General features: G+C 48.6%; 1 protein-coding gene across 1 annotated transcript; it reads left to right on the forward strand.

Annotated features, from left to right (window-relative positions):
- Positions 1-297: 297 nt before the first annotated feature.
- LOC142791735 (uncharacterized) lies at positions 298-5,391 on the forward strand. The gene is made up of 2 exons (XM_075885539.1): positions 298-3,265; positions 5,306-5,391. The coding sequence occupies exons 1-2, from the start codon at positions 298-300 to the stop codon at positions 5,389-5,391; spliced, it is 3,054 nt and encodes a 1,017-aa protein (XP_075741654.1).
- The last annotated feature ends 3,920 nt before the right edge of the window (positions 5,392-9,311 follow it).

Raw genomic sequence — 9,311 nt, forward strand, 5'->3', positions numbered from 1 at the left:
CCCGCTACGCCGACTTCTACGGCTGGAAAGTTGGAGCGGATCTTGGCAGGCCCGAGGACACCCACGACACCACTCGACGGCAACGACCAGATGGCCGAAGTCACCCGCTCTAGTTGGGTGAGTGCCTGACGTTCGTCTTTTGTCGTCAGACCCTGTTAGCACAGAGTAGCCAAGTATGTTCTTTTAGATCTTTAGGTGGCTAGTGTTTGGCTGGTTCTCGACTTGCTTCACGTCGAAGAATATAGCTTCTGAGACAAAGCTATTTCAGAAAGGAACGTGCACGAGTTGCGGTACACAATGGAGAAGCTCAGAGTGAGGGACCTTCTCGATGTTTGTGAGCAGCTGGGTGTTTCTGTTGCTAGGACGAGCCGCAAAGGAAATATTCTTGATGTCATGAGAGCGGAAGGAATAACTGAAGAGGAGGTAGAAGAGGCTATGGAGACAATTAAAGAAAAACAGCGGGAGGCTGAGGAGCGTCAAAAACGCGAGGAGGCTGAGGAGCGTCGAAAACGCGAAGGCGATGAGGCTGAGGAGCGAAAAAGGCGAGAAGAGCGTCAACATGCTCTTAGAATGAAAGAGCTGGAACTTGAGCAACTTCGCATAACATCGGCGCAGTCTAGTTCGCTATCCGTGGCAGACGAAATGCCAAGACAGAAAACCCAAGATTTGATTCTGCCGTTTAGGACGGGTGGAGACATCGCGCTTTTTTTAGTGAACTTTGAGCGCACGTGCGAGAAAATTGGGATAAATGAGGGTGTCTGGTCCCAGAAGCTTCTGTCAGTCATTCCGGGAGAGGCCGCGGAAGTAATCGCACGGTTGTCTAAAGAAGACTCTGACGACTACGCTAAGGTCAAAGCGGCCCTCCTTCGTAAGTACCGCTTGTCGGCCGAGGCATTTCGGCAACGATTTCGGCAAGCAAAAAGGGGCAGTGAATCATGCACAGAGTTCGTGTACCAGCTTAAGTCTAATTTGAAAGAATGGCTTAGAAGTGCGGATGCTTACGGTAACCACGACAGGGTGATTGATTGTGTGGCCCTCGAGCAATTCTATCGTGTGTTGCCTGAAGATGCCAGACTCTGGCTTCAGGACAGAATGAAGGGAACAGACATTGACAAAGCTGCTGAGCTAGCTGATGAGTATTATACGCGAAGGAATTTCCAGTTGGATCGCGATGATACAAAAGAGAAGAGGGACTCCTCAAGGCGGCTTGCTGCTCAAAATGCAGCACAAAAGATGGCTCCGCCGCGTAACGAATTCAGTCAGGGAGCGACTAACAATGAGAGGGAAAGGAGAAAGCCAGGAGAGGCACCTGAGTCGACAGCAAGTGCGAGGGAACGCGTCGACACCGCTCGAGCTTTTGAATCAAAACGACCAATTGTATGCTACAATTGTAAAAAGGAGGGTCATATCTCATCTAGCTGTAAGCAAAAGTTTGTTTTCACTGGCATTCGCGAGTCGGACGAGAACTTGAAGTTACTCGAGCCTTACATGCGCGAAATTGTGGTCAACGGAAAGAAATGCCGGGCACTCCGTGATTCAGCTGCGACGATGGACGTAGCACACCCATCTTGCATCTCCCCTGGCGACTATACTGGCGAATGCGCCTGGATCAGACAGGTTGCAGAAGAGCAAAGTGCCTGTTTGCCAATTGCTGCGGTTGTTCTAGAGGGAAGTTTTGGAAAATTGCGCACTGAGGCGGCCGTGAGCCCTAATTTGCCCCAAGATTTTCCGTACCTTTTTTCCAACAAATCAGAGCAGCTCCTTAAAGAAAAGGGCCAGTCATTTTCATCTCCCCTCGCGTGCATGGCACTCACGCGATCGCGGTCCCGCGCTCTCGCGGGGAGACTTGAGGTCTCGGTTTCGAACGAGGAGGCGGACGAGCGTGAGGCAACTCCCCAGGGAGACTCGGGCCAAGAGGCGACTAGTGTATCACCGGACATCGAAGACAGTAGGGCTCCGGATACGGTAATGGCTGCCGAACGCGACGAGCCTGTGGAGGTGGATGAAAGCAGAGCGCTTCAGGAGAGCGTTCAGTCGTCCCTGCTTGGTCCAACATCCACTTGTTGGGAAGAGCTCAGTAAAGTAGACAGAAACACACTCGTCACTGCGCAGGCAAGTGATGATACCATTAAGAATCTGCAGCATAACGGGAAAGAAGGAGTAGCCCGAAAGAACATCTCATTCTACACGAAGGCAGGGCTCATGTATCGAAAGTATCGGGACGCTGAGGGTAGAACGTTCGACCAGCTTCTAGTGCCAGAGAAGTACCGACGACAGTTTTTAGAACTGGCGCACGGAAATGCCTGGGCGGGCCACCTTGGCATCAAGAAAACAAAGGCGAGGCTCGCACAGGATTTCTATTGGCCTGGATGCTGGAAAGATGTAGAAAACTCCGTACGATCGTGCGACACGTGTCAGAGAGTAGGCAAATCTACTGACAAACGGAAGTCCCCGATGAGATTAGTGCCTGTTATCACAGAGCCGTTCCGGAGGCTCGTAATTGATATTGTTGGCCCCCTTCCAGAGTTCCGTTCCGGTTGTCGCTACATTTTAACTGTTTTGTGCGTGGGAACGAAATTTCCCGAAGCGGTTCCGCTAAAAGAGCTCACCTCTCCCTGCATTGTGGACGCACTTTTGTCCATTTTTGCCCGCGTTGGCTTTCCAGCCGAGATTCAGAGTGACAATGGGAGCGTATTTACCAGTTGTCTCACAACAGCGTTTTTTGAACGCTGTGGAATAAAAATAATCCACAGCTCTATAGGACATCCACAGTCTAACCCCGTGGAGAGGATGCATGCTGTACTCAAGCGAGTTCTGAGAGCTCTTTGCTTTGAACATGACAAAGATTGGGAGGCATGCATACCCGCGGCACTGTTCGCCATACGGTCCGCTCCCCACGAGACAACGGGATTCAGTCCCGCCGAGCTTGTCTATGGAAGAAACTTAAGATCTCCATTTCGGCTATTGAGAGACTCGTGGGAAGGTTATGAAGAAGACCCACGCGTAGTCAGCTACGTTTTAGATCTGTTGGAAAAACTATCTAAAACCAGAGAGCTAGTTGAGGAAAACATGAAGGCGGCTCAGAGTTTAGCGAAGACTTACTACGATAAGTTGTCCCGGAAGCGCACGTTCAACATCGGCGACCAGGTAATGCTGCTACGACAGTGTAAAAAGAACAAAATGGACATGAAGTGGGAAGGGCCAGCTAAAGTAATGTCCAAGCTTTCAGACACAAACTACGAGGTAAAACTGGGCCGAAAGAAAGGTAAGGTTTACCACAGTAATTTAATGAAGCCTTACATCCAGCGCCATGCCGTGGTTAACATGACACTGAATGCGGCGAACGAAGTAGAGACCGACCTTTTAAGTTTTCCACGTGAGAGCGACGCGCCAGCTAACAGGCTCGTACAGCTTATTGCCGAAGGGCAAAGTCTCACGGAGAGTCAGCGTGATGATCTCACGAAAGTAGTTAGAGACTACGCAGACGTGTTTTGCGACAAATCAGGGAAAACCTCTTTGGTAGAGCATGATATTCAGTTATCAAGTGAAGAACCGATCTCTAGCAAGGCTTACCGCGTATCGCCGAGGCAAAGAGAGATCATGGAAGCCGAGATCCGCCGCATGTGTGACTTGGGGGTCATCATTCCAGGTGAAAGCGATTACACCTCCCCACTCATACTAGTCGAGGTTCCGGGAAAAGACCCTAGGCCATGCGTGGACTACCGCCGGCTAAATAAGATCACTTTAGATCAGACGTATCCGATACCTAATATCGAGGAGAGAGTAGAAACCGTGGCAAAATCCACATATATCTCCCTCTTAGATCTGGTACGGGGATACTGGCAGGTCCCGTTGACGGAGCGAGCCTCTCGTTATGCCGCATTCATTTCCCCATTGGGAACATTTCGCCCTTTATTGCTTGCTTTCGGCCTAAAGAATGCTCCCTACTGCTTCTCAAACCTCATGGATCGGGTGTTGCGGGGTTTAGGAGATTTCGCCCTGCCGTATCTCGATGATGTGGCAATATTCTCTGATACGTGGGTCGAGCATGTGACTCACTTGAGGACCGTTCTGGCTCGACTACGTGATGCAGGCCTCACCGTGAGAGCGCAGAAATGCCACTTAGGGTGCGCAAGCGTAAGTTATCTCGGCCACATCGTGGGTCGTGGCCAGCGTAGCCCGTCCGAGCTGAAAGTTGTGGCCGTTTTAGAGTATCGTCGTCCCACCACAAAGTCGGAATTGAGGGCGTTTTTGGGACTGGCGGGGTATTATCAACACTACGTCAAAGGTTACTCAAACCTCGCTAGTCCGCTGACGAACTCTCTCCGCAAAACCGAGCCCACCGTCATTTCGTGGGACACAAGAAAAGAGAATGCTTTCAAGAGCCTCAAGAGCGCTCTCGCAAAACGACCCGTGCTAGCGGCACCGGACTTTTCTCAGAGTTTTATTATTCAGTGTGATGCCAGTGACCGCGGCCTAGGAGCAGTTTTGTGCCAAAAAGACGCCGAAGGGCACGAGCGGCCAGTTTTGTATCTCAGCAGAAAGCTCAGTGTCAGAGAGGAAGCTTACAGCACTTCAGAAAAAGAGTGCGCCTGCCTTGTTTGGGCAATTGGTAAGCTAGCATGTTACGTCTCAGGGTCGAGCTTCATAGTAGAAACTGATCACTGCCCCTTGACTTGGTTGCACAACATGTCGTCTAAAAGCGGTCGGTTACTTAGGTGGAGCCTGACGCTTCAGCACCATAACTTTAGTGTGCGCTATAAGAAAGGGAAGCTGCACACAAATGCAGATGGTCTCAGCAGAGCTTATTGAAGTGCAGCCCAGCTCCCTCTTACAAGTTGAGGCACATGCTTCTGGTTTGACGTGTTTCGCAAAATTTTGGCGTCTATTATTTCATTTTGATTTAAACTGTATCGCATTTCACTAACAGATGTAATTTTGTTTGAAGTGTACTCTGATATCTTACCAGGAAGCCCAGCCTCTACCATTCTGGTAAATTGTTCAAAAAAAAATGCACAGAATTGGTTTTGGGCTGCTTCAGCAGGTTCCGACCCGCTCGTATGGCATTGGGGATGGTTTCGCGTGGCCTTTCTTGGCATCGGGACTGCGCAGTGTAATCACAGCATTCGTGAGGGCCAGCGTTTTGAGGTCTCTAAGGGATACGTTTCTCGTGCTTTTTAAAACGTACAATAGTAGAGACTCAATAGATCTCTTTGCTGCCTTGGTCTGGCGCTATGAGAGACGTTCAGAGGGTGCTTGCTTCCACGAAAAAGGTTTGGCTTTGAGTTCAACTCCGTCGTCCCAGTGATTCCCTGCAGGGCTCTGAAGATCACCACGGAGTGGCTACAGCCTCAACGGTCAACCAGCATTCCTCCTTCCGAGCCGCGCTGACGGCTCAAAACTCCGGATGCATTGTCTGGCGGCGGGGGTGCTGTTGTGCCACCGACAGGTTCCTCGTTCGGCAGCACGTCTCACGAGATCGAGCCCTGTTTCGACGAACTGTCTCCCCCCCCTCCCAGCGCCGCCTTCTGTGCAGGAGAACCGTGCAGTCCGGGGATAACGTCGTTTCCTCCGCCGGGCCACTTTGCAGTTCCGGGTATGGCTACATCTCCCCCCTCCGAGCCCGAGAACTGGTCCGAGAGAATGGACCAAGGACGCTATTTAAGGCCGAGCCGGCCCCATGTTAGGAGATTTTGCCCCAGCCGACGTTGTCGTGCTGGCCGGCTCTGTAAAACGACAACCTGCGATAGTAAACGCTACTTTTGTTGCTGTTTTCCAAACGGATTGCCTCCCTGTTTCACCTTGGGGCTAAGGCTTCAGCGAAGCCCGCTCGACTGCTCGCCGCTCTTCGCCACCGCTACCATCGCGACAGAGAAAATTCCTAACAAGGGTCGTCAAAGGCCGCGATGCACCCCGAACTAGCTGTAGACTGCAAGACGCACCGGCTGAAACCAAGGAAACTGACCATTCCCACGGGCAAAACTGCTTGTGGACAAGCCGTATGAGAGAACCCCAACAGGTTGTCACTCTTGCTCAGTTGAGGACCCTCTCCTAATTAAAAAGTGACGTGGTCAATATATTTTTAGGGTGGAGTTTCTAACAATGAAACGTGCATGATCGGACCCATGTAGAGGTCTCTTTTTTCCCAGGACAAGAATCAGGGGACACGGAGGTCGATTTAAGAGCAGGATTTCGCCTTGCTAAGCAGTCTAGTTGCTGACCAACATGGTGTAGAAGGAGATCAAGAAGTATCCCTTAAGTGGTTGTGGCTCTGTGTCGGCTGGTTACCTAAACTTAGCCATTTGTCTCGTTGTGACGCGAAATTAACGTCTGTAACATAGGCATCGGTACTTGAATCTCGAGTAAGCTCAACCTGCCCGAGATCGGCTTCAAGCACTAGCCTCCCGGAAACACCAGCGCTGCAACACCGCCGACATCGCAGTTGTGCCAGAACTCTCTCCGACTTCTCGCATCCGATCGTCGTGGACTCAACGCTACTGGTCATCCCAGGTATCCCTTCACCTGTTTATACCTTCGGACTTTCTCATCTGTAGTTTTATTGTTGGTTAGTTTTGTGTAGTTTGTAATACTTCTCTCTTGTAAGCTGATTTATTGATTTTATATGTATTTTGTTAGTTGGTATCAAGTGTTGTACTTGATTCCTCTGCGATATTCCTAGATTCCTCTGCAGTGCTGCAATATCACTAGAGTTTTGTTTTTCTCCACCTACGTCTCTGATCTCTTCACTGTCTCTGCTTACGTACGGAACGACCTAACCTGCTGCCATTCCCATCGCCGACTTCGTGCTGGCGATGCTAGAGTGGCAGCTTGTAACACATACATACCGTTTTTGTACCGCGGTTACATTGTGTTACTTCATCAGGAGCCGTTGGTCGCGGTGTCCCCGGCTTCGGTGGTGCTATTGTCTAAACTTATTTCTTGCTTTAACCAGAATTTCAGGTTGACATACCAATTTCTTTATTTGGATACAAATAATTGAAAAGTATCATCGAATAATTACAAGTAAGCGATGTACTTGTTTTATTCACGAAAATAAGCCAGTATAAATCTTAAAAAATGGCAGCCGTTCAACACGCAACCCCCCCCCCCCCCAAAAAAAAAAATTCCTGGGTACGGCCCTGAACTCCATAAAAGTAAAGCGAGGGCACATAAATGCTTCAATGTGGGCGCATACTCAAATCTGTTGAAGCAAAATTATAAAAAAAATCACTGCTTTTATAACTAGTCGTTTCAAAAAACTTTAAATCGGTCTGAAAACAATGTTACATTCTACAGATTTTCGCTGGTGAATGGAAATTCTTCGTTAGATTAGAAAATTTGTAAGATGATTTTGCTAGATAGAGTTTTATTAGTATTTATTAGTAAAAATTACACATTGGGGAGCCATGAAAATTTTGTAAACGGGGGGTGGGTGCTGGAGACGACGCTTTGACAAGTGGACTTGTCCTTTATAAGGCTCAACAAAATTTTGAGAAATTTCGTTCTTTACAAGAATCATATTACTTTATCATTGTGCCTATCCCATGAAATGAAGTTATTTATGATAAAAAGGAGCCGAGAAATGTAACTTGATGCTATTTATTATTGCACACACGTACCAACAAAGACCAAAAGCTTGTATCGTGCACTGACTACTAAGCGGAGACAAATGTGGTAATCTGATAGTGAAGTAAACATCACATCCTTTTGATTAAAAAAGTAACACTCAGGAAAACTGGTAATATGACCGAGAATGACAGTGTACGAATGAAAAGTCCTTCAATTTTCCATGCAATACTTGATTTAGCAAGACCAAACACATACATGTGCTTGAACGTATTGTAATACAGGGCAGGACTACACGGACACTAGAGAAGGGACAAATCGCTCTTGTGCCCGCATAGTGGTGCGCTGTGTTAAAATATGTTTAAGTACTGTCACCAACTGGTCCGGCTTTCAGTCCTTCTGTGTACACGTGCTTATTTGCGGACGTCCCATTATTACAGACTTAGCTACCCACTACGATGCACCTTTTCTGCATAATTTTGATAGAATACTTTGCATATGTAGTAAACTGTTTTTCTTGCATGTTCGTCTACTGACGCAACCAGCAGCCAAAAAGCTAGAGACCACAAGAACGCACAGAAAGGGTTTGAGCATTCGCACGTGCGATCATACCGGTTTCACACGGCCACTTTTGATTGCAATCAGCAAGGGCGTCTGCGCCAAACTCGATCCGGCGCAGCAGCGACAGAGCTGTCGATCTCGATCAAGAGTATTCAGTGACACCAGTATTAGTCACCTCTAACTGTCCGAACTAATCGGTTCAAATACGGTGCAGCCGTCATCTAACTGCGATATAAAAGGGTACGACACAGCAAACAAGAACCCGTGTGAGAGTGGGGTTGTCAGTACAGTGCGTCAGACCCTAAATCTCATACGGAAGTATGTCTGCACAAACATGATCACGCCTACGCGGGAGTAATTCAACGCTACGGCTCGCATGAACCAGCCAACAATAACGTGTCATCAAATGTGCAGGGAAGTAAATTTGTCAAACAAACCACCACACAGCACACACAAGACAGCCAGCACTTGAGCATATCACATCGACGCGGGATGTTGGTCATTCAACGCTACCGCTTGCACAAAACACCCATGGCGCTTGATCTCCCCCCTATGAAGGATCGGTCGGCCGAGAATCACTCCCACAGAACCATATTGACAAAGAATATTACCGCAATCCATACACAACGTCGCACAACACCAAAATCAACCTTGACTAACGCCTGCTCTAGAAAGATGCCTGAGGAATGGCTCGCGCTCCCGGCGGAGTTGGCCTGCTTTCAGTTTTAAACAAGCTCCGCGCGGTGGCGCTCGAAACCGACACTATAGGAAAGGAATATGGAAAGGGGTCATGGTTCCTGAGCTGACGTTCGGCAATGCGGTCTTGTGAATGGGATGTGAAGTTCAAGCAAGATTAGAAATTAAGCAACGTGGAATAGGTAGGCTTGCTTTAGGAGCTCACGGGAATACACCAAATAAGGGAGTAGAAGGTGATATGGGATGGACATCATTTGAGGGCAGGGATGCTAGCAGCAAGATAAAATTTGAGAAGCGATTGAGAGAAATGGGGGAGGAGCGTTGGGCTAGGAAGGTTTCAGCTACTTGTACATTAAGAATGTCGATGCAAAATGGAGGAAGCGAACCAGGAAATTGACTGGTAAATACTTAGAAAACAGCAGGTGGCCAAACCAAAAAGAACTATCGGTTAAGAAGAAGGTGAAGGAAACAGAGACGGACAAGTGGAA

The sequence above is a fragment of the Rhipicephalus microplus genome, chromosome 2 (genome assembly GCF_043290135.1).
Source record: "Rhipicephalus microplus isolate Deutch F79 chromosome 2, USDA_Rmic, whole genome shotgun sequence".
Taxonomy (NCBI): Eukaryota; Metazoa; Arthropoda; class Arachnida; order Ixodida; family Ixodidae; genus Rhipicephalus; species Rhipicephalus microplus.

What these genes read in the sequence shown, in the direction of transcription:
- LOC142791735 (XM_075885539.1), top strand. Translation starts at nt 298, where the DNA reads ATGGAGAAGCTCAGAGTGAGGGACCTTCTCGATGTTTGTGAGCAGCTG. An exon ending in AAAACTGGGCCGAAAGAAAG is followed by an intron (nt 3,266 to 5,305) that starts GTAAGGTTTACC and finishes CCGTCGTCCCAG; the next exon opens with TGATTCCCTGCAGGGCTCTG.